The sequence below is a fragment of the Acinonyx jubatus genome, chromosome B3 (genome assembly GCF_027475565.1).
Source record: "Acinonyx jubatus isolate Ajub_Pintada_27869175 chromosome B3, VMU_Ajub_asm_v1.0, whole genome shotgun sequence".
In the NCBI taxonomy this organism is placed as follows: Eukaryota; Metazoa; Chordata; class Mammalia; order Carnivora; family Felidae; genus Acinonyx; species Acinonyx jubatus.
This window is the reverse complement of record NC_069386.1, coordinates 117,434-145,388: the sequence shown is the minus strand read 5'-3', so window position 1 is coordinate 145,388 and position 27,955 is coordinate 117,434. Positions and strand designations below refer to the sequence as shown.

Genomic DNA, 27,955 nt, shown 5'->3' with positions numbered 1-27,955 from the left:
TTACATCCTTTTTTGGACTGTACCCTTTATCATTATGTAACAATCGTATTTGATTGTTTTGTAGTTCCTCTTTGTTTTTGCTATCTTCCTCTGTGGTTTGATGATTTTCTTTAGTGGTATATTATATTCCTTTCTCTTTACCATTTGTATATTTATAATAGGTTTTTGCTTTGTGGTTACCATGAGGCTTACATAAAACAACTTATGTGTATAACAGTCTATTTTAAATTGATAACAACTTAAGTTTGATCCCATTCCAAAGCTCAATATTTTCACTCTTTCCCTGGCCCATGTTTTACATTTTGCAATTTTTTATGTTGGGTTTCCCTTAATTAGTTATTGTAAACATTGCTATTTTTACTATTTTTGTCTTGTAACTTTCATACTAGCTTTGTAAGTAATTAATCCACTATTTTTACTACATATTTATCTTTCCAGTGAGATTTATTCTTCCATATATTTTTTTGTTACTAATTAGTGCTCTTTCTTTTCAGCTTAAAGAGGTCCCTTTAACATTTCTTGTAAGGCTGATATAGTGGTCATGAACTTCTTTAGCTTTTGCTTGTCAGGAAAACTCTTTATCTCTCCTTTAATTCTGAATGATAAATCTCCTGGGTAGCATATTCTTGGTTGGAAATTTTTCCCTTTCAGCACTTGGAATATATCATGCCATTCCCTTCTGGCCTGCAAAGTTTCTGCTGAAAAATCTGCTGGAGCTTGTTTGGGACTCTCTGGGCTTCCTGGATTGGGATGTCTGTTTCCTTCCCCAGGTTAGGGGAGTTTACAGCCACTGTTTTTTATTTTTCAGTAGGCTTCATGCCCAGTGGGGAGCCCAACATGGGGCTTGAACTCACGACCCTGAGATCAAGACCTGAGCCAAGATCGAGAGTTGGACACTTAACTGACTGAGCCACCCAGGTGCCCCAGCAGCCTGTTATATTTTTAATAGCTTCCAGTAGGTGAAGATGTGCCCAAGACTTGTCAGCATACCTAAGGGGAGGATCTTAGTACCTACATTCAGAGTGTTTGGTAGCCAGACCCTCAGGTAGCAGAATTTAATTTAATTTAATTTAATTTAATTTAATTTAATTATTTAACTAATTTGTTTATTCAGTTATTTAAAGTAAGCTATATGCCCATTGTGGGGGTTTGAACTCATGATCAAGAGTCACAGGCTCTACCAATTGAGCCAGCCAAGTGCCTCTCAGGTAGCAGCTTTTAAAAGCATGCTAATATATATAGTCCTGTGGGACCACAAGAGTTAGCCCCTTTAGCCAGGTGATCTGGCAGTATCCCCTGGGTGACAGTTGTAAAAACCAGGGCTCCATATGAGTGTATCAGCTCTTTTCTGGGAGATGTTGGCCATCTGGAGCAAGGCAGAGGGAGAGAACCAAGATGTTGTACATAGCCAGTGTTCCTTAAGAGCATCCATAGTCCACTAGGTATATGCTAAGCCTGAAGCCTGTCTTTTACGGTAAAGCTCTGGGAGAGGCACAGAGGCCTCCTTCCCAGAAAGACTGGGGGAATATGTTGTCTTTCTGTCTGTCTGCTGTCTGGGCAGTGCCCTAGGGGTGGTGGTTTGCCAAGAACTGTCTCTTCCATTGCCATGGTCCCATGAGACCCAGGAATGCAACACTCTTCACCTCTTCCCTCGCCCAGAGCCATGTGATCATGGGGCATCCTCTGGGCAGCAGCTGCAAAAACTGGGCACCAGCTGTAAAAGGTCACCGGCCATGTGTAGAGCTTCCTTCCAGGAGATGAGACACTGGTCCTCTGGAGTGCAACAGAGGGAGAGAGCAAAGATAGTGCCTCCCCTCTGAGGTCTCTGGAAGAGTTCACAGTCAGCCCTTAGATGAGTGTTTAATGAGAAATCTGCCTCTCAGGCCATAGCCATGGTGGTTAGCTAGTAGGCCTCTTTCACAGGAAGACTAAGCTCACGGTTCTGTCGCCTCTTGCTATGGCTTGGGGGTCGTAGCTGTTTGAGAACTCTTTTTCAAGCGGTTACAGTCCTGCAGGACCCACCAGCACAAGCCCCACTGGCCACCAGAGCCAGGTGATGAACAGATGTCCCTTGTCAGTAGCTGCAAAAATCAGGGTTATCAGACAGGAGTATGAACTACTTTTTGGGTGGCATCAATTGTTACAGCCCCACGGGACCAGGAGAGCAGGCTCCACTGGCCTTTAGAGCCAGGCAGTCAAGAAGCGTCCCCTGGGTGGCAGCCACAGAGACGGGGAGACCAGATGCGTGCACGCACGAGGGTACTGTTGCTCTGCATCATGACAACAGGAGAGCTCAAAGATGGCCCCTGGCAGTCTGCATCCCTGGAGACTATTCCAGTAGACTCCGGGTGCATGTGTTACATCAGATGCCTACCCATCAGAACAGTGCTTTAAGCCAGTGAGGCTCCTTCACTTTAAGTCTGGGCAATGGGCTGCCTCTGAGCTGCTCCCTGGGCTGGGTAAGTCTGCTTGCACAGGCCCTGATGAGAGCTGTCTTCCAAATTGTTACAGTCTTGTGGGTCTCAGCGTGTGAGCCCTCTTGGTTTTCAAAGTTAGATGTTTGGGGGCTCATTTCTCAGTTGCAGGGTCTAAATGTTAAGGTGCTCGATGTGGGATTTGAATCCTTTGCTCCTTGTGGGGAAGCTCTGGGTTTTGAGTTTTCTCCTGGTTATGGGTTGCTCTGCAGGGTTGGGGTTGATGGCAAGATCGTGTCCCAGGCTGTCTTGCCTTCTTGGATGTGGTTTTCTTCTCATTTGCCTTATGTATAGTCATAACTCAGCCAGCCTTTAGGTTTATTTAGGAAGAAATTGTCCCATATCCAGCTGTAGACTCAGTGTGTCTGTGGGAGGAGGTGAGTGCAGGATCTTCCTACATCACTATCGTGAACTGGAACCTCACAGTATGAACCCTTGATATTTTTATTTCTCTTTATTTTACGATCAACAGTGTACATATGGAATTGGGCAAAACTTTTTTTATCTTAAGTCAGAGTCTCTTTTTTATGGGAGATAATCCTGTGCATTGTAAATTGTGAGGTGGCATTTCTGGCCTCTATCCACAAGATGCCTGTAGCACTCACCAAAAAATGTCTCCAGATATAGTTAAATGTGCCTTAAGGGACAAAATTGTTCACCTCACCCCTACCCTTTGAGAATCACTGCTGTAAGTCTTGCAGACTATGGCTTCCTAAACAATGTGCACTGGAATCCCCTATGTCCACTGACTGATGAATGGATAAAGAAGATGTGATTATATATATATGTGTGTGTGTGTGTGTGTGTGTGTGTGTATGTATATGTATATAAACGTATATATATATCTCCATAAAAAAGAGTGAAAGCTTGCCATTTGCAATGAAATGGATGGAACTAGAGTGTATTATGCAAAGTGAAATAAGTTAAAGACACACTATGTAATTTCACTCATGGAATTTAAGAAACAAAACAGGTGAACATAGGGGAAGAAACTAAAAATAGGGAAGCAAACCATAAGAGACTCTAACAATAGAGAACAAACTGAGGGTTGAGGGAGAGAGATGGGTGGGGGATGGGCTAGGTGGGAGATGGGCAATAAGGAGGGCACTGTTGGGATGAGCACTGGGTGTTGTATGTAAGCGATGAATCACTAAGTTCTACTCCTGAAACCAATATTACACCATATATTAACTAACTAGAATTTAAATAAAAACTGAAACAAAAACAAACAAAAAAAGAGAGAATGCAGATGCTGGTTCGGTAGGTGGAGGCAGGCCCGAGATTCGCATCTCTAACGAGCACTCAGGGGATGTGGGTGCTGCTGGTCAGATTTCCACACCGATTAGCAAGCTCGCAGATAGCTTTCCATTCATCTCAATTGAGTGAATTTTCAAGAGGATCCGATGACAATAATTATGGAAATAGTGAATTTAGAGTAAACTATAGCCCAAACAACATAAGACCAATGGAAACCAAGAAAACAAGCACTGTCCCTCCATCCTAACAAATAGCAGCTGCCTTCACTTTTCCCTGTTTCCTTCTAGCCCTCAATGTTCATTCACAATTAGAGAGCTCTGAGGAGGAGATTTGCAAGAATCAAATCAAGGTCAACTAGACTGTAGCAAACTGAGGCAACTCATATACCACCAGGTGCTATAATTTATAATACTGTAAACACACTAGCTCATAATACACGTCTTTGCCTGTTGAGAGGTTTAGGGTGTCAAATTAAGACAGTGAACTCTGCATTTACTTGATCTGATGATGTTCGAACTTTCTTTTTTGTGTGAAAGTGTGTTCTCTCCTTGAGAACTATTGACTGGACCTAAATTTAACACTGTCTAAGGTCATTTTCTTACTGCAGGTTTTCCGAGAGTCAGGGAAATATGTTAAATTAGGTTTATTAAAGCTTACCAGTTACAGAGAAACTTTATCCTATAATTCTGTTATAAGAATCAATAGAAAATGTAATGAAATTCCTGGAGTGAAAAAAATCCTCTGCATTTCATCTGTAATCCTTAAAATAGTGATTGGTAAGCATACTTACTTGTCACATTGAGAATGTTGGATACAGCACACATTTCTTCTCATTTACAAAATGATTGATTATGTTCACTGCTTTATCTTGCTATTGCTTAAAATAACCCTCCTAGGACTGCTGTAAAGAGGTTTATTGTTTTTTTTTTTTTAAAGGAATACAAGTCACTTTTTGTTAAGTTAAACAATACAAGGAGCCTGGAAAAGTGGATTAACTGCCCCAGCAATGGTTTAACCATGAACTAGGGATGTGTAAATACATTGTACGTCACTTCTATAAGCCTCTTTAGGGGCATTATCGTATTTCATTCTTGTGACTGCCTGTGAAGAAGAAAGGGATGCCGTTGGCAGTATTCCGCAAAATTTAAAATGTGTATACCCCTGACTCAGCAGTTCTGCTTCTAAGAAGTCAATGCCATAGAAACCCTTATATAAGTGTGGAAAAATAGATGTACAAGGATGCCAACACAGCATTTTTCCCATTGGAGTGTTATTAGAAAACCGGAAATTGAAGACTACATAGATGCCCATCAATGGTGAAAGCTTAAATAAATTATGATACACTCACAATGCACACTGCTTTGCAGCTTATGAAGGAAGGGTGGAGAAGAGTGGAGAAGAGTGGAGTGGAGAAGGAAGAGTGGAGAAGGATTATATTGATGTATAATACTGGATGAAAACAGCAAGTCACAAGACTTAAAAAGAGGAAAACATTTGCTCTTTTGCGTGTGTATTTAAAAAAAAAAATTAAAAATTAAAAATGTAATTAAAAAAATGTGTACATGGGGGCGCCTGGGTGGCTCACTTGGTTGGGTGTGCGACTTTGGCTCAGGTCATGGTCTCTAGGTTTGTGAGTTTGAGCCCCGTGCCAGGCTCTGTGCTAACAACTCAGAACCTGGAGTCTGCTTTGGAATCTGTGTCTCCCGCTCTGTTTGCCCCTCCTCCACTCATACTGTCTCTCTCTCTCTCTCTCTCTCTCTCTCTCTCTTCCACTCTCTCTTTCTCATTCTCTCTCAAAAATATTAAAAATTTTTTTTAAAGTGTACACATCAAACTTAACAGTGTTTACCCTTGGAAGAAGGGATATGGGGAGGAGGATGAGAATTTCTACTTGTTATGTGCTTCAGGTTTGAATCTTGACAATGAGCATATATTACTTTTGTAATTAAAGTACTATTTTGAGAAAATCGAAAACAAACTGGGTCCTAGTTCTACCCCTGCTAGTTGTGTTTGACCAATGATTCTCATCTGGGGTAGTTTCGCAACACACCTTCGCCATTCATCCGACATTTGGCATCGTCTGGAGACATTTCTGGTTGTCACGTTGTCAAGAGGGGTATGTAGCGGGTAGAAGCCAGGGATGCTGCCAAACCTCCCGCAGTGCAGTAGTGCAGAGGACAGCCCCTCCGTAAGGAAGAATTACCCAGCTCCAAATGTGGGAGGTACTGAGTTAAGAAATCCTGTGTCAGACTGCAGGGCTACAGCCATGTTCAGGTATGCAGATTGTGCCTCTGACCGTATCAGGGAATGCCATTCACACTGTGAGGAAATCTCTGCACACCATGCAACGTTGTAGTTATTATCAAATGAAAAATAAACATGCAAATTTGTACCCCAGGGGGCAGGCACTGGAGTTTTCTGCTTTATCGTTAGCACCTCGCCCAGAGGCTGGCACATTAAGCAGCCACACGAATGAAGGAATTTAACTAGATCTCCCACATTGGCTCTATTATACTCAGGTTGGAGCAGATGCTGAAGATTTAAGAATTTAAGGAGAAACTTAAAATTATAGCAGATGATGTCTGCTAATTTATCTTCAGTTGAGGATTGACAAATACTGCTAATATACATATGTAGCTGTAGAACACCTTGGTTCACTTTTCCCAACGCTTTTTGATAAGAAAATCATGTTTCCTCATGAAAGAATGTCAGTAAAGGACACTATTGTGTCTTATCTTTCTAGAATCGGTTTAATTTTTTTTAAATTTTTTTTAACGTTTATTTTTATTTATTTTTGAGACAGCGAGAGACAGAGCATGAACGGGGGAGGGGCAGAGAGAGGGAGACACAGAATCCGAAACAGGCTCCAGGCTCTGAGCTGTCAGCACAGAGCCCGACGCGGGGCTCGAACTCACAAACCGTGAGATCATGACCTGAGCCGAAGTCGGACGCTTAACTGACTGAGCCACCCAGGCACCCCTAGAATCGGTTTTAAAAGTCCCTAGCTATCTAGGGTCGCCTGGGTGGCTCAGTTGGTTGTGTCCAACTCTCGATTTTGGCGCAGGTCATGGTCTCGAGGTTCATGAGTTCGAACTTCTCCCCCACCCCACCACTCCCCCTCTCAAGCTTGCACTCTCTCAAAATAAACTTAGAAAATATTAAAAAAAATTTTTTTTAATGTTTATTTCTGAGACAGAGTGCGAGTGGCGGAGGGGCAGAGAGAGAGAGAGAGAGGGAGACACAGAATCTGAAGCAGGCTCCAGGCTCCGAGCTATCAGCACAGACCCTGACGTGGGGCTCGAACTCACAAACCGTGAGATCATGACCTGAGCCGAAGTCGGTTGCTCAACCGACTGAGCCACCCAGGCACCCCACCCGACCCCCCGCCAAAAAAAATTTTTTTTAATCATTAGCCTTAGATATCTTTTGGCTGCATACTGAATTTAGTGAAGACTTTTAAAAATCATTTTATTTATTTTAATTTATTTTTAATTTATTTTTATTTTTAAAGTAATCTCCACACCCGATATGGGGCTCGAACTCATGACTTCAAGATCAAGAGTTGCATGCTCTTCCAACTGAGTGAGTCAGGTGCCCCTTAAAAACATTTTAAACTGTAGACACTGCCTGACTTTGTAAAATAATGTACATTATTTTACTTTATCTGCGTAACAGTGAGGCAGCAAAGAAGAAGGTATTCTTTTTATAATGTTTTATAGTGGAAAAGCTGAAAAATACACAAGAATATTCAAGAATAATGGATTGAAGAGTTTTTGCCATACACTTTCTTTTCTTAAGTTTATTTATTTATTTTGAGAGAGAGCATGTGAGCAGGGGAGGGGCAGAGTGAGAGAGAGAGGAGGAGAGAGAGCATCCCAAGCAGGCTCTGTGCCATCAGCATGGAGCCCAACACAGGCCTCAGATTCACAAACTGTGATATCGTGACCTGATCCCAAACCAAGTCAGGCGCTCAACTGACTGAGCCTCCCAGGCATGCCACCATACACTTTTAACAATTATTGACATTTTGCCAGCAGATATCCTTATTTTAGAAAATTGTGACATATGGAGGTTAACAGATAATTAGTGTCAAGTATGTAGACTAAGTCTTTCAGCTTTGAAGTTCTGTGTCCTTTCCTATTCATCCGACTAAAAATTAAGGAGAAAGGTTACGTTTTTTTGAAAATGTATGTGGTTTCGTTAGGTAACTTGAAAGTGAAATTCTTTTGGTAAGACATTCTCATAATTCCTCCAACTTGAGACAATACTGGAGTAATGATGTTCAGAGTTAAAACTGAATTTGTAAAACCCAAATTTAAATCCTTCAGAATGTTACATTATCCATATTTGTACTTTTTAGGTATTCAATTTAGTTTTTCCCTTACTAGTTGTATCTTTACTTTGGAAGAGTCGCTCCATTTGTTTTTTGTTGTTGTTCTTATCTTATTTTTAGTGTGCCTCACTCCTTGGTTCCCTTTGTTTTTCTGAGATGTGACTTAGGATCTTTACGTAGGTTGATTTCCTTTCTTTTCTTTTCTTTTTTTTTTTTTCTGGGGGGGGAAGAAGATTCTTTTTTTTTTTTTTAAGTTTATTTATTTATTTTGAGACAGAGAGAGAGAGAGAGAGAGAGAGAGAGAGAGAATCCCAAGCAGGTTCTGTCCAGGAGCCCAACATGGGGCTCGAACCCATGTACTGTGAAATCATGACATGAGCTGAAATCAAGTTGGATGTTCAACCGACTGAGCCACCCAGGTGCCCCTGATTTTCTAATTATTATTATTATTATTAGCTTTACAGCATATAGATTTGAGGAAAGCTTCTAATTGAACTGTCATTGCACTGTGTCTAGAGTGCTCAATGCACAGAAAACTGCTTCCTTCTGCTTTTGCAAGGTTTTACTGCCTAGGGTAGTCTGCAGGAAGATCATCTTTGTTGGGCTATTGAGGAAGTTTTAGGTAGAAATCAGTGATTGTGGGATCTCTAACTTCAAGAAGCTATGTCTAGGGACTCAGTGGTTAAGAGCAAATTTGTGTAGCTGTGTAATTGTTGCTGAATCATTAGAGATAAATGGGAATTGTCAGATGGTGCTGATTCATTTATTCAATCATATATTCAACACACTGAGCACCTATTATGTGCCACTATGTTGTCAGGTGCTGAGGATATGATGAATAAAACACCCATTGCCATCAATTTACACCATAGTGGGGAAGACAGACATTGATCAAACACATGCAGGATGGTATAAGTGCACCCCAGGTAAGGAGCATGGTTTATGCAGAGGATCCTAATGGAGACTTTGGGGGCAGGGAAGATCGCTGAGGAAGTGATGCCTGGGCTAGCACCTGCAGGCCCAGTGGGAGTTAGGTAGGTGAGGGGGAGGGAGAGTGTCTCTGACAGGGAAGAAGCACACTGCTTGCTGGAGGGAAGCCGTGGTGGGTTCGAGCAGAGAGCACAGGGGAGAGTCACGCCAGGAGAGGCTGGTGGGGACAGACCGGGTGGGATGTGGCCTTAAGGATTTGGTCTGCCTTAATGAAAACCACAGAAGGGTTTTAAGCAAGGAGGTACCGTCAGGTCTGTGTTTGGAAAGACCGCTTGGCTGTCTGCATGGAGAACTGACTGCGGGGGCTGAGAAGCTGCGAGGAGCCTGCTTCGGGCAGTGGGCTTGCTCTGGCCCTGATGAGAGACGCACACAGCTCGTGCTGTCGCTGCTAGGACAGCGGCAGTGGGGTGGATCTGAGAAACATTTAGAGGTGAAACCAGCGGTCTCCTGATGGGTTGCATGTGCGCGTGAGGGAGAAGGTCATGTAAAGGACAACTGCTAGGTTTTAAAGTTGTAACTCGGCAGACGGTGGAACCATTCACTGCAACGGGCAGGACAGGGAAGGTCGTGTATTTGGTTATGTGCACGTTGAGTCTGTGGTCCCTTTACCATGTCCCTGTTTCACACAGATTAGAGAATTGTGGTAAATGGAGGTTAACGGGTGATTTAGCGGTGCCGAGTGTGCAGATTAAGGGTTTCGGCTTTGCAGCATCCCTCCCTCTTGACCACACTAAAATGAGGGAGCAAGGTTACATTTCTTTGAAACTGTATGTGGTTTCACTATCTTGAATGAGAAATGGACATTCAGGTGTGGACTCAGAGGAGCGCTCTGTGTCGGAGACACAGGTGCCTCATGAGTGGTCTTTCCTTGAGTTCGTTTTAGTTGCAGTATCCTTGGAAATGACCTTTTGGGATTCTCTGTTATAAATAAATGGAGAGCTAGAGTAGAATTCTTAGGATCTCCATTGCTGAGTGAAATTTTACAGGCCTCCTAAAACATTTCTGCAAGTAATTGTTGGGTACCTTGAAACAAAAGTCTCTGTAAGTAAGGGTTGGAGGCACCCGTGCCAGCAGCTTCCGGGAGACTGTAGCTGGATCAGCATTTCTGAGGTCTGTCCGATGGTCAGCACCGGAATTAGAGTTTTTTGCAAACCACTCACAAACTTGAAATGTAAGATTAGCTATGGTTTTTCCCTTTTTGTGTTCTTAGTATTTGCCTTCTTAAGGAATGTGCGTTTAGTGAATTGACTGTCTTACCTAACACGTTAATGGTGTGGAGTTTAGCTAGACTTCGTGTAATTTAAAGATTATTATTGACATTAGCTTAGTTTGCTTTTTTTGTTACTATCATTTTGCATATATCCCCTTTTATAAGAAGGATCTGTGGCTAACACAGTGAAAATAAATAGTAATGTACAATTCATAATTTTGCCATAAATGTAGTGTGCATACAGAGTGTAAGTCTGTATGTGGTCAGATAAATCAGTCTGCAAGTATAGCGATGTCACATGTACTCCCCAAAAAGGAAAGCAAAACCATGATTATCTGAAAATCAGATTTAACCATATCAATAATCCATTCCCCAGTACCCTAGGGTTATTTTACTGTGAAACTTTGTCAAATAATGGCAGCCCAGAAAGCATTTATGTTTGCAAAAGACAGTGTCCTCTCCGGTGAACCAATTCTTTTCTTGAATAAATAATATAAAATTGAGGAATTTTGTTACCAAAGCAAGAAGAGAGACCAAGATCCCAGAGACATCATTCAAAGTAGAATGAATTCTATGTGACAAAACTGGGTTTAAGGCCTACTGTAGGTAAGAAGTTCATAAACCCAGGCACAAAGTTATTCTCCTTGAAAAGAAAGCAGGAGTGACTAATGACAAAATTCCTCTATTAAGTGACATGTTGGATATCATATTAGCACGCTATGACGGAGAGCTATTACTGTCATGCGTGTGTGTGTTCTAGTTTTTTACTTTTTGGTCAGACAAAACCACTAATGTAGAGTGTGAATCACCTTCTGGCTTGTTCATGGTACACGAAGGAGGTGTGCCTGACAGCATTTTATTTTTATCAGTAAGAACTCCTAGAATAAGAGATTTTGATTTTAGTTAGGATTGTTTGTGATCGCTGGTGTAGACTGGAAAAGTGTTGAGAATGGCTCTGTGGGCAGCAGGGAAGGCGTTGTTGGACGAGGAAGGAGGTGGCTGCACGGGAATGCCCGTCCGTGCACCGTCACTCGCAGGTAGCAGCCGGTGGAAACGGTGCGCTTCCTGATTTTGACCGAGTTGGAGACAATAAAGAACTGAAAGTAAGGTCAAATCACAGGCACCAAGTGTGTCCGTCACTGCTGCAGGAAGAGGCGGGCGCTGTTGCAAGCCTCTGCTTTTCCACACGGAGGTACCCCGACTCTCCAGGGGAAGTGCACACACCAGTTCTTAAACTTGGGGGATTTGAGAGAGACATTTCTTCATGACACTGACAAAGCTGTTTTTCTGGTTTCAAATGTTGGAAGTAGCATAGCTCACCGATCCAGTCATTTCTTGATAGGTAGAGCTGGGTATTCGAGGGGCAAAATGTGATTTTTAGTTTTGAGGAGATCAGTGTGACAGATAATATTTTTGAAATATGAAATGCCCCTTTTATGTTGTTCCTGTTTTTTTTTTGTTGTTGTTGTTGTTTGTTTGTTTGTTTTTACGCTTTGGCCCTTCCTCCTACCTGCTCCAGTCAGGTAGTACTGTGCTCATACTTGAGATGAAGCAGGATGTGACAGCAAACAGACATAAGGAGTTAAAATTTGCCTTTTTTTTTTTTTTTTTTTTTTTTAGTTTCTAAAACCTAGTCCGCCATGGGGAACAGAAGGGACTTGGTACACGCTATAATGGCAGTGTTACAGGAGGGTGGGAGAGACGCTGGTCCCTGTCTCTGGGGACAAGGAGTGAATCTTGGGACAGCAGAGAGTGAGCAAAGCGGCAGAGTTTATTGAGCGAAAGCACAAAACTCTGAGAGTTACAAGGGTCCCCACTGGGTTGATGCCAAGGATTTTTGTCCCTTTTTTTGGGGACCTTATCAGGAACTGGATAACAGTTTGTGAGACTGTTCATGGCACACAGCACAGGCAGGTCTGTGGAATTTATCCTTTTTTTTCCTTCCCCCAAACCTGCTGCCCTGCAGCCCCCCCACCCACAGCCACAGCCAGTCCCCCTCCCCGGGGCCCCTGTCTGTCCCTGCGTGCTGTTAACCCTTTCACTACTCATCAGAACAAAGCTGCTACTTGATAGGAGAAAATAATTCCCTTGCTGAGCGGAGGAAAAGACGGAGGAGAGAAGAGAGCGAGAGGAGAGTGCAGGCCCTGGGCTGAGGGGACACTGGGATGACAGCCAATCTAAGCGTCATGCGGGCTCAGAGAATTCTTCAGGGACCTGAGTTGAATTTCCACATCTACCACCACTTGCTTCTGTTCCTGATAACACGTAGTTATGAGTTGGAAGTTTCTTAGTAGAATGAAATGTAGGAAAGGGTATTCGTTAAGCAGAAGCCTGACCTGTGGCTTAAACCACCATTATAAAGCTGGGCATGTGAGAGGAAGGGGCCATCCGCTCATTCCTAAGGTCCAGTTCTTAAGTAAAAATTCTGCTTCACTTTTCTGCTAGTAACTGATACCTAAAATTTACCTAAACTCAGCACTTTGCCTGTGTGCTGAGCACATATGAAGGTGTGGGAGCGTTTAAGAAACTTGTAGCTTATGTGAAGAGTGACTGCTTGAGAATTATGTTTTTAATTTAGTGCAGTGTTTTCCCCCTTTCTTGTTTGTATTCTCCCCTCCCCACCTCTTCTGTCTCCCTCCTTTTTCTTCAGGCATGTAGAATCATAGAGCTAGGTAGATTTTAATCACTGATTGCTTTACAAGTCTTTTCTGTACCTTTTTCTCTGTAGCAGTACCTCATGGAAATTCATATTGGCCTTTTGTCGCGCTTTGTCATTTTTTTATTTGATGCGGCTTATTACAAACTTTTCTTGCATTGAAATTTGAGATGTCTTTTGTGTGGGTGATAGTTTCAATTAGAGTTTTTAAAAAAGAGTTTAAAAAAGTATTTAGTTGTAAAAAAAAAACCCATATAGCATAAGATTTATCATCGTAACCATTTTTAAATATATGGTTCAGTACTGCGTGTTAAGTATACTCACATTGTGCTATGGATCTCCAGAACTTTTTTATCTTGCAAAATGGAAGGTCTGTACTTACTGAACAAAAAGTCTCCGTTTCTCCCGCTCCTTGCCCCCAGTGACCACATCATACTCTCTGTGTCTATGAGTTTGACTGCTTCAGATGCCTCATATAAGTAGAATCATGCAGTATTTGTCTTTTTGTGACTGGCCTGTTTCACTGAGCATAATGTCCTCAGGATTCATCCGCATTGTGGCAGGTGTCCGTATTTCCTTCCTTTTTAAGGCTGAGTGATACTCCAGTGTGTTGCATGTCCCACATTCTGTGCATCTCTTCATCTGCAGATGGACATTTGGGTGGCTTCCGTCACGTGACTGTTGTGACTAGTGCTGCTGTACACGTGGGTGTGCAAGTTATCTCAAGATTGGCTTTCAGTTCTTTGGGATATATATGCCCAAGTGGGATTTGTGGATGCTATTGTAATTCCGTTTTTAATTTTTTGAGAAACTTCCATACTATTTTCCACATTGTTGCATCATTTCACTTTCCCACTAACGGGGCACTGGGGCTCCAACTTCTCCAGTTCTCTCCCACACATGTTTTTCTTTCTTTTTTTCTTTCTTTATTTTTTGATAGAGGTGATACCTTGTGATTTCGATTTGCATTTCTCTAATGATCAGTGATATTGAGCATCTGTTCACATGCTTGCCCACCATTTAAAAAAATTGTAATGTTTATTTTTGAGAAGGGGGAGGGGCAGAGAGAGGGAGACAGAATCCAAAGCAGGCTCTGAGCTGTCAACACAGAGCAGGACATGGGGCTCAGATCCATGGACCGTGAGAAAATGACCTGAGTTGAAGTTGGACACGTAACCGACTGAGTCACCCAGGCACCCCTTGTTTCCCTTTTTAATGTCATCTCTGGAGAGGTGTCTGTTCAAATGTCTATTTGCTCATCTTTAAATTAGATTATTTGTGGGTTTTTTTTGGTTGTTGAGTTGGAGTTTTTTTTGTAGTCTAGATATTAACCCTTTAGTGGATACATGATTTGCAAACATTTTCTCCCATCCCGTAGGTTGCCTTTTCACTCTGTTGATTGTGTCCTTTGATGTAGTTTTATTTTGAAACTTTAAAAAAGATATTTATTTTAACTGAGTGAGTTTGACATTTAATATTGTATAAACTGAGGATGTACAGATGTTACTATGATACATTTATATGTTGTAATAAGCAATATTTATCACATGACAAAATTACTGTATAGTACTATCGTCTATATGTGTCATATCTTACTTTGGATCTCTATGGCTTATTTACTGCTTGTTACAAGTTTGTACCCGTGAGCACTATCAGTCTTATCCCCCCACTGATGTGCACAAGTTTTTTTGAGTTAGAGGTGTCCCATTTGTCTATTTTTGTTTTTGTTGCTTGTGCTTTTGTTGTCATAACCAGGAAATCATCACAAAGTCCAGTGTCGTGAAGCTTTTTGCCCTGTGTTTTCTTCCAGGAGTTTTTTTTTTTTAAATAAATTAAAAAAACTTATTGATTGAGAGAGAGCGAGAACGCATGCACCAGCAGGGGAGGGGCAGAGAGAGAGAGTGTGGGAGAGGTAAAGAGAGAGAGAGGGAGAGAGGGAGAGGGAGAGAGAGGGAGAGAGAGAGAGAGGGAGAGAGAGAGAGAGGGAGAGAGAGAGAGAGAGAGAGAGGGAGGGAGGGAGAGAGGGAGAGAGAGAGAGAGGAGAGAGAGAGAGAGGGAGAGAGAGGGAGGGAGGGAGAGAGGGAGAGAGAGAGAGAGAGAGAGAGAGAGAGAGAGAGGGAGGGAATGAATGAGAATGAGAATGAGAATGAATGAATCCCAGGCAGGCTCCATGCTCAGCGCGGAGCTCATATGGGGCTCAGTCTCATGGTGGTGCATGACCTGTGCTGAAATCAGGCTTAACCAACCACCTGGGTGCCCCTCTTCTGGGAGTTTTATGGTTTTAGTTCTTACATTTAAATGTAACTAAATCCATTTTGATTTTTATATATGGTGTAAGGTAAGGGTCCAGCTTCTTTTGTGTGTGGATATCAGTTTTCCCAATACTATTTGTTGAAGAAACTGTCCTTTCCCCATTATGAGTGGTCTTGACACCATTGTAAGCCTTTTAACAACTGCATCATGTATGTCATGGACAAACCCCACTCTCTTTGGTTGTGTTGTGTCCAGGTATTTGCTGTAATGTTCACGGAGGTAAACTTTGGTGTAAGCATGTCCCAATGTATCGGTGCTTTTATTGCTTTGGGAGTCAGGTGTGGGGTTGCTAGGTCAGAGGGATATATACTTTCTGGTAAATTTTGCAAGATTAAAATATTACAAGATTATTTTTCAAAGAGGCAGTAACACTTTCGTTTGTACCACTAATGTTTGAGAGCAATAGTATTTATTCTTCTTTATGTAATTCTGTGACAATTGGCATCAGGAAGGCATCAGGATCCCCTCCCAGGGGAGGGATCACATCTATGACTAAAAAACATAAAGATATTTCTCTATGTCATTATATATGTTAGTGCTTAACATTTAAACGCATAAAGAATCCCTATTCTCAAATTTCTATAATCTCAGGAAACCTAAGAGGAAAGAGGACTGACCTGAGTGGCAGAGTTCTATTAACTGGCACTTAACCTAAGCAGGTGCAATCAGTGGATGTGGAAAAACATGGGCTTTGGTGACAAATCTGGCTTCGCAGCCTGATGACAAGTCAGCCTCCCAGCCTTTTGGTGTACGATCCTGGGCAACCTCTCACACTTCAGCCTGTTCACTTATGAAGGGTGTCTGCGCTTTTGCTGTTGATGTTGAATGTGCAGATGACATTTTCGGGACTCCTATGCTGTCTCAGTTGGTTCTGCTGTAACACAGTGTAACAGACTGGGCAGCTTGTAAACTACAGGGATGTATCTCTCACACTTCTGGAGGCTGGGAGTCTGAGATGAGGGTCCTCTTCCAGGACACGTCTTGTGCCCTCACATGGCAGAAGGGGCTGGGAAGCTCTCTTTTTATGAGGCACTAATTCCAGTCCTGAGAGCTCCATCCTTCCTCATGACTTAAGCACCTCTCAAAGGCCCTACCTACTCATACCATCACCTTTGAGGGTAATGATTTCAACCTGAATTGGGGGGGGGGGGGCACAAACATTCAGACCATAGCAAATGTCATTTTCTATTTGTCAAAATAGTCCTCAAAAATAGACTGTTAAAGATAAAACTATGGAGACAGTAAAAAAGATCAGTGGTTGCCAGGGGTTGTGGTGAGGATGGCCGAATAGGCAGAACACAGGATGCTTAAGGCGGTGAAAATACTCGCTCTGATATGGTAATGATGGATGCATGCCATTATACATTGTCCAGACCCATAGAATATATAAGACTAAGGCTGAACCATAGTGTGAATCATGGACTTTGGGTGATAATGATGTATTAGTGTTGGTTCATCATTTGTGACAAATGTGCCACTCGGGTGGGGGATGTTGATAAGGGGAAGGCTGTGCGTGTTGGGGGGCAGGGAATATGTAGGAAATCTCTATCCCTTTCCCTCAAATTTGCTATGAACCTTAAACTGCTCTACAAAATAATCTCTTAAAAACAGTTTTTAAATTATTTTTTACGATCACCACAATAAGTCTAATTAACATCCTTTACCATGCACACTTTCAATTTTTTTCTTCTGATGAGAATTTTCAAGGTCTACTCTCTGAGCATCTTTCAAATATGCAACACAGTATTATTACCTACAGTCACCATGCTGTGTATTGTATCACTATGACATTTTACTTTATATCTGAAGCCTTGTACTTTTGATCCCCTTTATGCGTTTTGTCCAGCCGTTCCACCCTCGCCTCTGTTAACCATCAATCTGTTTTCTGCATTTGTGACCTTTTAAAAATAAATATTCCATATATAAGTGAGGTCATACATTGTCTGTCTTTGACTTATTTCAGTTAGTGTAATTCCCTCAAGGTCCATTCATGATGTCAGAAATGGCAAGATTTCCTTCTTTGGAGTTGAGTTGGGTTAGTGTTGAATCAGCGTTTTCATTTTCTTCGGATAAATACCTAGAAGTGGGATTGCTGGATCATATGGTGGTTCTATTATTAATTTTTTGAGAAATCTGTATACTGTTTTCCAGAATGGCTGCACTAATTTACATTCACACCAACAGTGCATGAGGGTTTCTCTTTCTCCACATCCTTGCCAACGCTTGTCTTTTTCTTGACTTTTTTAATGATAGCCATTCTAACAGGTGTGAGGTGGTATCTCATTGTTGTTCTGATTTGCGTTTCCCTGATCATCAGCGATGTTGAGCACCTTTTCACGTAGCTGTTGGTGATCCGTATGTCTTCTTTGGAAAAATGTCTATTCATATTCTCTGCCCATTTTTAAATTGGATTGTTTGTTTTGCTAGTGTGCTGTAGGAGTTCCTTAAATTAAATTTTGGATATTAACCCCTTTACAGATATATGATTTGCAAATATTTTCTCCCATTCAGTAGTTGCCTTTTCATTTTGTTAATGGTTTCCCTTGCTGAGCAGAAGAATTTTGGTTTAATGTAGTTCCACTTGTTTATTTTTGCTTTTGTTGCCTTTGCTTTTGGTGTTGAGTTCATAAAATCATCGCCAAGGTCAATGACAAGGAGCCTATTACCTATGTTTTCTTCTCGGAGTTTTATGGTTTCAAGTCTTACATTCAAATCTTTAATCCATTTTGAGTTAATTTTGTGTATGGTGTAACATAGTGGTCCAGTAGCATTCTTATGCATGTGGCTGTCCAGTTCTCCAAACACAATTTCTGAAGGATTGTGCTTTTCCCATTGTATATTTTTGTGTTGGCTTCTTTGTCATAAATTAATTGATCATATTTGCATGTATTTATTTCTGTGCTTTATATTCCGTCCCATTGATATCTATGTTTGTTTATATACCTAGACCACACTGTTTTGATTATATTTTACTGTAGCTTTGTAATATAGTTTGAAATCAAGGAGCATGATGCCTCCAGCTTTTTTGTTCTTTCTCAAGATTGATTTGGCTATTCAGAGTATTTTGTAGTTTCATACAAATTTTAGGATTATTTGTTCTATTTCTGTGGAAAAAGACCATTGGAATTTTGATAGGGATTACGTTGAACCTGTAGGTTGCTTTGGATAGTTTGGACATTTTAACAATACTGATTCTTACAATCCATGAGCATGGAATATCTTTCCATTTATTTGTATCATCTTCAACTTCTTCCATTAATATCTTATAGTTTTCAGTGTACACATCTTTCACTTCCTTGATTAAGTTTATAACTATAATTTAATGCAGTTGTAAGTGGGATTATTTACTTGTTTCTCTTTCTCATAGTTCATTATCAGTTCAGTATTGAAATGCAACAGATTTTTGTATATTGATTTATTGAATTTGTTCTAACCATTTTTTAAAAAAATGTTTATTAATTTATTTTGAGAGAGAAAGTGAGAAAGGGAGGTGGAAAGAGAGGGAGAGAGACAGAATCCCAAGCTGGCTTTGTGCTGTCAGTGCAGAACCCAATGTGGTGCTTGAACCCACAAACTGTTGAGATCCTGACCTGAGCTGCAACCAAGAGTCGGATGCCTAACCAACTGAACCACCCACGTGCCCCCTAACCACTTTTTGATGGAGTCTTTAGGGTTTTCTATATATAGCATCATGTCATCTGTAAACAGTGAGTTTTACTTCTTCCTGATTTACATACATTTTATTCCTTATTGTTGCCTCATCGCTGTGGCTAGGACTTCCAGTACTGTTTTGGATAAAAGTGGTGAGGGTGGACATCCTTGTCTTTTTCCTGATCCTAGAGAAAAAGACTTTCAGCTTTTTACTTTTGAGTATGGTGTTAACTGTAGGCTTGTCATATATGGCCTTTCATTTTTAAAAGCTTATTTTGAGAGAGAGAGAGAGAGAGAGAGAGAGAGAGAGAGATTGAGAGAGCGAGCAGGGGAGGGGAGAGAGAGAGAATCCCAAGCAGGCTCTACACTGTCAGTACAGAGCCTGACATGGGGCTCGAACTCACAGACCATGAGATTATAAACTGAGCCAAAATCAGGAGTCAGATGCCTAACTGACTGACCCACCCAGGCTCTCCTTTATATGACCTTTCTTATATTGAGTATGTTTCCTCTGTACTCACTTTGTTGAAAGGTTTTTTTTTTTTTTTTTATCATGAGTGGATGTTGAATGGATGTTGAAAAAAAAGATTCTTTTTTTGCATCTGTTGAGATGATCGGATGGTTTTTATCTTTCATTTTTTGAGTGTGGTTTATCATATTGATTTGTGGATATTGTTGATATTGAACCATGTAGCATCCCTAGAATAAATCCCACCCATTCATGGTGTATGATCCTTTTAATGTGTTGTTGATTCAATTTGCTAATATGTTTTGTTGAGGATTATTGCATATGTGTTTATCAGGGATATTGACCTTTGGATTGGATTGGATTTTCTTTTCTGTGGAGTCCTTGTCTGGTTTTGGTATCAGGGTGATGCTGGCCTGGGAAAATGAATTTGAAAGTGTTTATTCCTCTTTTGTATTTGGAAAGAATTTGAGAAGGGTTAGTGTTAATTCTTCTTTGAATGTTTGGTATAATTCACCAGTGTTTGTTTAGAGGAATAAAGTCTTAATTAAAAAAAATAGACTATTACTAGGAAAGGTATAAAATATTAGAAAGAAATAAAGAAAATAAGTGCAGTGGCATTGCACATTTGGTTTTATTTTTATTATTTGCAAAGGAAAACTTGTGGGGTAACTATTCAAATAAGATTTTTCCAAAGGTTATAGCTATATTGCTTGTTACATGTTCTCAACTGTGATTCACTGCTGTATTGTACACGTATTTCCTAGTCATAATTCAGTCATAAAGAGGTTCTCTTTATATATATATGTGTGTGTGTGTGTGTGTGTGTATAAATTTATATATATGTATATAAATTTATATATATATATATATATATTTAAAGTTTATTTATTTATCTAGAGAGAATACAAGCAGGGAAAGGGCAGAGAGAGAGAATCCAAAGCAAGTTCTGTGATATCAGTGCAGAGCCCGGCGTGGGGCTTGAACTTACAAACTGTGAGATCACAACCTGAACCAAAATCAAGAGTAGGCTACTTAACTGGCTGAGCCACCAAAGTGCTGTAAGTTTCTCTTTTTAGTAACAGCATTATCCATATATAATTCCCACACCATTTAGTTCACCTATTTAAAGTGCATGATTCACTGATTTTTAGTATATTCAGGCTAGTGTGACTGTCATCAAAATTGACATTTGAACATTTTTTTCCTCCCTCTTCCCCCAAACCATCCTCTTTGCCTATTCTGGATAGTTCATGTAAATGGAATCATATAATATAATATATAGTCTTTGTGACTGGCTTCTTTTACTTAGCATAATACTTAATACTTAAAAAGTTCACCTGTATCGTGTATCATTAATTCACTAATTTTAATGGCAAATTAATATTCCATTGGATATTCCACATTTTATCCATTTATCATTTGATGGACATTTGGGTTGTTTCCACTTTTTGGCTCTTATGAATAATGCTGTGAACAGTCGGGTACACGTTTTGTGTGGACAGCTGTTTTCATTTGTCTGGGGTGGGTACCAGGAATGGAATTGCTAGGTACTGTGACCCTATATTTAACTTTTTAAGGAACTGCCAAATGTTTTCCAAAGCAACTGCACCATTTTACATTCCCATCAGGAGTGTATAAGGGTCCCAGTGTCTCCACACCCTCTCCAACACTTGTTGCTGTCTCAGTGTTTGACAGCAGCCCTCCTACTGGGTGGGAAATGGTAGCTTTGATTTGCATTTTTCTGATGGTAAAGGTGTTGGATATCTTTTCAGATACTCACTGGCTGTTCCTCTTTGGAAAAATGTCTATTCAGATCCCTTACTCATTTTAAAATTGGGTTATTTCGTCTTTTTATTATTGGTTTGTAATGGTCCTTTATTCTAGATATACATCCCTTATATAAATGATTGCAAATACTTTCTCCTAGTTCTCTCTTTTTAAGTCAGTAAGGGAAGGAAAACTAAAATGTATTAAGGGAACTATTGTGATCAGCATTATACTTAGGGCTGTAGAAATGCTAAAGTATAGAAATGATTTTTACCTTTTAGGACATTGGTTTCTTTGGAGATCCAAGACTTATGTGATATAATTGGAAAACAGCATAGAGCGGTATATGCTAAATAGTATACAATCTTGGTCAAAAATAGTATGAAAAAGAAATGCCCTGGGACTCTAAGGAACCGAGGTTCAAAAGTAATTAAGTCATTTATTTTGAGTAGAATGAGCAAATGTTAACTATTCAAAACAAGTTTTTAAAAAGAATATTTCCGTTTGATTCAGTTTCTTAAAAAAATTTTTTTTAAGTTTATTTATTTTGAGAGAGAGAGAGAGAGAGAGAGAGAGAGAGAGAGAGAGTGGGAGAGGGGCAGAGAAAGAGAGGGAGAGAGAATTCCAAGCATGTACTGTGAGATAATGACCTGAGCTGAAACCAAAAGTTGGATGCTTAACTGACTGAGCCACCCAGGCCCCTGATTCAGTTTCTATAGAATGTAGCTTACATACAGTATCACATACACTTTGTCAGTCTTTCCTACTGTCTTTGTTTATCCATGTGTTCCCAGTACTTGGCACAGTGCCTAATATGAGGCACGTGCCCAATAAATATTTGTGGAATGAGCAAAAATCAGTATGGGCTGGAGCTCTCAGAGAGTGCAGCACCAGTTAAGCACTGTTACAGAGTTGTCACAGGTGGAAGATGTTAGGGCGGAAAGAGCAGGAGGCGGAGGGGAGCCCTGGGTGCCCTTCCCAGCTCCGCCGTCAACCAGCTCTCTAGTCCTGGCAGTTTTGGTCATATATCCTTGTTTTGAAGTGAGGGGAATGAATTGGATCCTCTCCTTTTTAACATTCAGAGGTTTATGAGCAGCATAAGCCCAAAACATTTAGAGCCAGCTGAAAATTCTCTAACGATTGAATGCATGATTAAGGTTTTGTGCTAAAATACCACAGACATTAGTATCTGCCATTTGTGTAAAACTGTGTTAAAAAATGACATTTATAATATTGAATGTACTAAGAAGATATTTACAAGGCAGTATCTTAAGGGTTATCATTAGTAGAATGTTGGGATTAATTTATCAATTTATTTATGTCCTATCTTCTTTCTTCCAAACAAGATTTGAAGTGGCTATTGAAGCTAGTATCTTTTCCCCTAAGGCAAAAGGTTCTTAGGTGCTATGAAAATACATATTATTTGTTATTTTTATCCTTCAAACAACCTCAAACTTTTGGTGCTTCAGAGGCTATAATTTTTTTTCAGAGTCCATAAAATTTTTAAACAGGATTAGGAAAGGAGAAATGTTTCAGTAATTCTATTTTATTTAAAATTTTTTAAAATTTTAAGTAGGCTCCACACCCAAAGTGGGGTTTGAACTCAGAACCCCAAGATCAAGAGTCACATGCTGTACCCACTGAGCCAGCCAGGTACCCCAGTGATGCTATTTTAACATGAAGGTCTAAAATTAATGGCTTTTAAACATTAAAAAGAATGACTTTCTAATACAAACATTCTAGTTGAATTGAAATCTCTCCAACACTGTGCATTAAAAAAAATTTTTTTTTTAACGTTTATTCATTTTTGAGAGACAGAGAGAGACAGAGTGAGAGCAGAGGAGGGGCAGGGACAAAGGGAGACACAGAATCTGAAGCAGGTTCCAGGCTCTGAGCTGTCAGCACAGAGCCTGACACTGAGGAGGGGCTCGAACCCATGGACCGCGGGATCATGACTGGAGTTAAAGTCGGATGCTTAGCCAACTGAGTCACCCAGGCACCCCACCAATGCTGTGCATTTTAACATAAGGAGTCTTTTATGGGAGGCATGGTGCAAAATCTATGGTATTTAGGGATTAAATCAAGTATCCTAAATTGCCCAGCAAGGGAGCAAGACATAAGCTCTAGGAATAAGCTGCATTCCTGATGGAGAAATAGGCATTTCCTCTGGCTGGAGGAATGAGATGCTCTTTGATAGCTGCACATAGAAAACATGGTCTGTTAGAATAAAGAGAGAAGATTCTGTGAAAGTGCTAATTCTCTGTCAGACCATTTTGTTGAGGTTGGGGAAGGACCGTAATGAGCTATAAATCCCTGCATGTGGACTTTATGATAAATAAGCCAGTGATATTTTGGTTCAAGTAAATGTTTTTTCTTTGTAAAATCATGAGTCTTGAGTCAATGTCATGCTTGAATTTCACACATCTCAGGTATCCTAACAGAGACTCCAACCCATTCAATACTGAAACTCTCATTTCTTCAGAGATGTTTAACTAAGCTTCATAGAAGTCTGAACGTAACTGTGACCCATAAATCTAACCAGTCTTTGGCTATGGCATCTAAAATTTTTAAAATTTTGTTTCTCTCTCTTTTAAGTGTTAGGTCCTAAGGTAATTTTATACAAATGGATAGCAAACAAAGGTATGACAAATCTGAATAATTCATTCAGTATTTGTATGTTTGTATATTAAAATCATATAAATTAAAGCTTATGTATTTTATATTTACAGTTGATAAATGAACTTTACTGGAACATATCTATTTTCTAGGTTTGGAATTTTATGACAAGCAACCCCTCTAGCCCTGGTAACTTATTTAAAAGCTTAAAATCTTTTATTACAGTACTCTGTATTAAGTACTGAATGTTTCCTAAGGAACTCAGTGTACTTCCATGTGAGTAATCTGATTTAACTAAGAAATGTATCTAAACCACAGTGTCCCTTATTGGTCATAAACATTTGTATCAATGTTTTATTTTAAGAGCTCCATTAATAACCTAAATAATAGTTTGGTTCATTGATAAAGCCAAACATTTTTTAAAGTAGAGGTATTTGGTGGGAGAGAAGTTGATACACTAACTTTTCAAAATTTGTTGTACAGGGTTAGCTGAACCATCCTTTGTTGCAAAACATGAAGATAGTTTGTTAAAGGATTTATTTCAAGACTACGAAAGATGGGTTCGTCCTGTGGAACACCTGAATGACAAAATAAAAATAAAGTTTGGCCTGGCAATATCTCAATTAGTGGATGTGGTAGGTGTGCATATCATTACATACTCAATTTCATACAGGCTTCCTGAGAGCATCATGGGTGCCTAGGCACTCTGTTGGGAGGCACAGATTACAAAGGAGAATGAGACATAGTCATTTTCCTAAAGGAACTCAGCAGGGAAGGATAATTATTACTCAATAGACATAGAAATACACTTTTTATATAATATTGTATGTTAGAAATCATTTACTTGGTAATAGGTCAATTTAAAAAATTTTTCAAAAAATATTTATGTATTTTTGAGAGAGAGCTCACACAAGCAGAGGAGGGGCAGAGAGAGAGGGAGACAGAGAATCCCAAGTAGGCTCTGCACTGTCATTGCAAAGCCTGATGTGGGGCTCAAACCCACAAACTGTGAGATCACAACCTGAGCTGGAGTTGGATGCTCGACCAACTGAACCACCCAGGTGCCCCAAGTAATAAGTTTATTTTTAATAAGTTGAAATATATTAAACATTTTATTTTTTTTAATGTTTGTTTATTTCTGAGAGAGAGAGACAGAGCATGAGTGGGGGAGGGGCAGAGAGAGAGAGGGAGACACAGAGTCAGCACAGAGCCCGACGTGGGGCTCGAACTCACAAACCGTGAGAGATCATGACCTGAGCTGAAGTTGGTCACTCAACCGACTGAGCCACCCAGGCGCCCTGATATTAAACATTTTATATGGAAGTTTCTTATTAAATTTGTTTAAAGATATGATAAAAAGTCAACATTTTAAAGAGAAAAAGTCCAAGAGTAGATTTGTAGATTTTTAGGACCAAAAAGTATCTCAGATCATTGTTTCAATATCACACTTAAACTATACCAGAGATTTTTCAGTATGACATCCCCCAGGGAGTATCAGTTCCCTTGTAACTCGTTCTGACTATCAAGAGATCCTTTCTATTTAAACTAAAAAGTTCATGCTAATTGTTAAATTAGTTCCTTCTTGTTCTGATCATGTCAGTCAATAGTTATTTCCCTGCTGAGTTCCCAAAACAGTGAGTGTGTGTGTGTGTGTGTGTGTGTGTGTGTGTGAGAGAGAGAGAGAGAGAGAGAGAGAGAGAGAGAGAGAGAGAGAAAGATTGTACAATAACACTTATAGGCATGCCTTTATTTTCTACATAATTTTTGTAGAGAATTTGGAAAGTGCAAGTAAATACAAATAAGGAAATAAAAATTGACTGCAATTCTACCACCCAAAGATGCCTAATGATAACATTCTGCTGTTTCTCTTGCCGGTTTTTTCTTTGTGTGTATGTTTTAAAATTGGAATATTAATTTAGACGTAATGAAGAATCTTTTCCCTTCAATTCCTTTTCCAAAATTGAAAAATTTTAATTCCAGTTAGTTAACATACAGTGCTAGTTTCAGGTATACAATATATAGTGATCCAACACTTCTATGTATTAGTGCTCATTTTCTCTCCTGTTGTTAAATGAAGAACATTTCCCTGTGTCATTACATAATCTTCAAATATAATTTTAATGGCTATATGATATCCCATTTATAATTTATTGAAATATTCTCTTGTTGGCAGAAGTTAATTCCCAGGATTTCCTATTATAAATGACAATGATGAATATATTTGTACACAAATGTCTGATTTTCTCCTTTCTTTAAGAAAGGCAGTTAATGAATCAAAAGATATACTTTTTTATTTTTTTATTTTTATTTTTTAAAGTAAGCTCCATGCCCAACATGAGGCTTGGAGTCATCTGCTCTGACCAAGGAGCCAGCCAGGCACCCCAAAAGATATACATTTTAAAAAGTCTAGTGTGTTGATGATGTCACCTTAATTGCCTCCAGAAAGATCCGTGAATATGGACTGTGTTGTGTCCTTCACCCTCTGCTAGGAGATTTTCAATATAAGTACAAATAGGGAAGTAGGAGGATGAGTGGGGCTCCCTCTCAAAGACCTGTCTTTCCAGTTGGGACTATCAGCAAGTAAGTGGAGTGACTATAGGACATTGCAGGACTAAATTGTGATACCACAAAAATCTGGGGATTCAGACTTTGATTATTTAGGTCACTAAAGAACACAGGCGGAGGCCCTCGAGCTGGCCTTGTCTGGAGTGTAGGATCGGACACGCGGAGAGGAGGGTAACAAGGAGCAGTATGATCTAGGCTGAGCAGTGAGAGGGAGCCTTTCTGTTCAGCTGCTCGGATCAGAAGGTCACTGTTGGAGGCCACTCCCTGGGATCATCTGACGGGCGGTAGAGGGGCCTGCACTGTGCTTTCTCTCCTGCCATTTTTCGACTGGAGAGTTTTACCTCTTGGAAGAAGTCACTTATCCTTCAAGGCCCAATTTATTTGTCTGACTCTTTGTGAAATCTTTCCAGAGTTCCTAAGACAGTCTCCTCTGTTCACGTAGCCCTTTGCACTGCTGGCACCTGTGTGCCCTGGCATGGCACCCTCAGAGCAGGCTAAGCTTCATCCCTTGCTTCTGTCCCAGAGCCCAGAGTGGTTCCTGGCACATGGCAGTTGCTGAGTGAGTGGCAGATGTGACAGGCAACAGATGTGGTCACAGCAGTGCTTTAGGAAGGGCTGCAGGTCAGTTAAATACGTGGTTTTGAGGAGTGAGAGAGAGAGGAGCTTCGGAGGCTGGTTAGAAGGCCAGGCAGAAGCAGGAGCAGGTCGTGACCAATGAGCACCGAGGGAGGCGTCAGATTTTGAAGCCTGAGTGGTTAGAAGAGAAGAGTGACGGATCCGGAAGATGGAATCAGTGGCTGTGGGGTCGGACAGGGAAGATGGTGCTCTCCGCTGTGATGGCAGGTGATTGTGCCACATTCCTGAGGCCCTTGGAAAGTCAGTGCTGGCTCTGTGGGCAGAGAGGAGCTGAGGGTGTCAGTGTGGAGACCCTGGCCCAGCTGAGCATCGAAAACATTGGACTGAGGAGTTTTAAAGTGAGCAGGGAATGCAGGCAAGTTGATCCCTGAGGAACATTCATAGAAGGTGGTGAAGGAAGGATGAGCCCAGAACAGAAGTCGGGGATGGGTTGCTTCCTGTGAGAAGAGCCCAGGACATGTAACGTCAGTGACGATGAGAGAGAAAGAGGACAAGAGCAGAGGGAGAGGAGGCGAGGGCCCTGGACACGGAGAGTAGAAGCTTTATGTCCCTTTAACTGCGAAGCTCTTACCCCTCTGGCTTGTGGTCATGTTTGGGGGCTCCTCCTCAAAGTTCGCTCAGATTCCTGCCTTATTTCCTACATGTTCGAACTCTCTCTGTCTCTCAAATCCCCACGCCGGCTGGCTTGTTGGATGCTAGTTTTATGGTCAGGTTAAAAAATCTATTCGGGGTTTAAAAAAACCCCTAAAACTTTTCTGCTCTACTTACGTGTGGGCACATCTCTGTGTTAATGTGCCTCGTCCTCTTGGGTGCAGTCCTGCGTTTGTCCTTCGTCCTAGGTTTTGTTTTGGTTTTGTTTTTTTGCATCCTGCATTGTGCTGAGCACATTATAGGTGCTTGGGAGATACCTGAGGTCACCTTAAGTTAGGCTGTATCCCCTAAGGTAGTGGCTAACCCTCACATCTGGGGCCAGTTGTGAACTTAGGTATTGTTCTTGTATCTGTGTTCCTGTTGAGGA

At 40.6% G+C, this 27,955-nt stretch overlaps 1 protein-coding gene across 3 annotated transcripts in view; it reads left to right on the top strand.

Annotated features, from left to right (window-relative positions):
• The window catches only part of CHRNA5 (cholinergic receptor nicotinic alpha 5 subunit), a 48,983-nt gene that overhangs the window by 10,621 nt on the left and 10,407 nt on the right, over window positions 1-27,955 (top strand). For all 3 annotated transcript variants that reach the window (XR_003423390.2, XM_027068330.2, XM_027068332.2), the window contains exon 2: window positions 24,220-24,371. Coding sequence is in view for 2 of the 3 variants with exons in the window: in XM_027068330.2 (XP_026924131.1) it covers window positions 24,220-24,371 (152 nt within the window). In the remaining variant the exon portion in view is untranslated. The remainder of the gene's footprint in view (window positions 1-24,219; window positions 24,372-27,955) is intronic.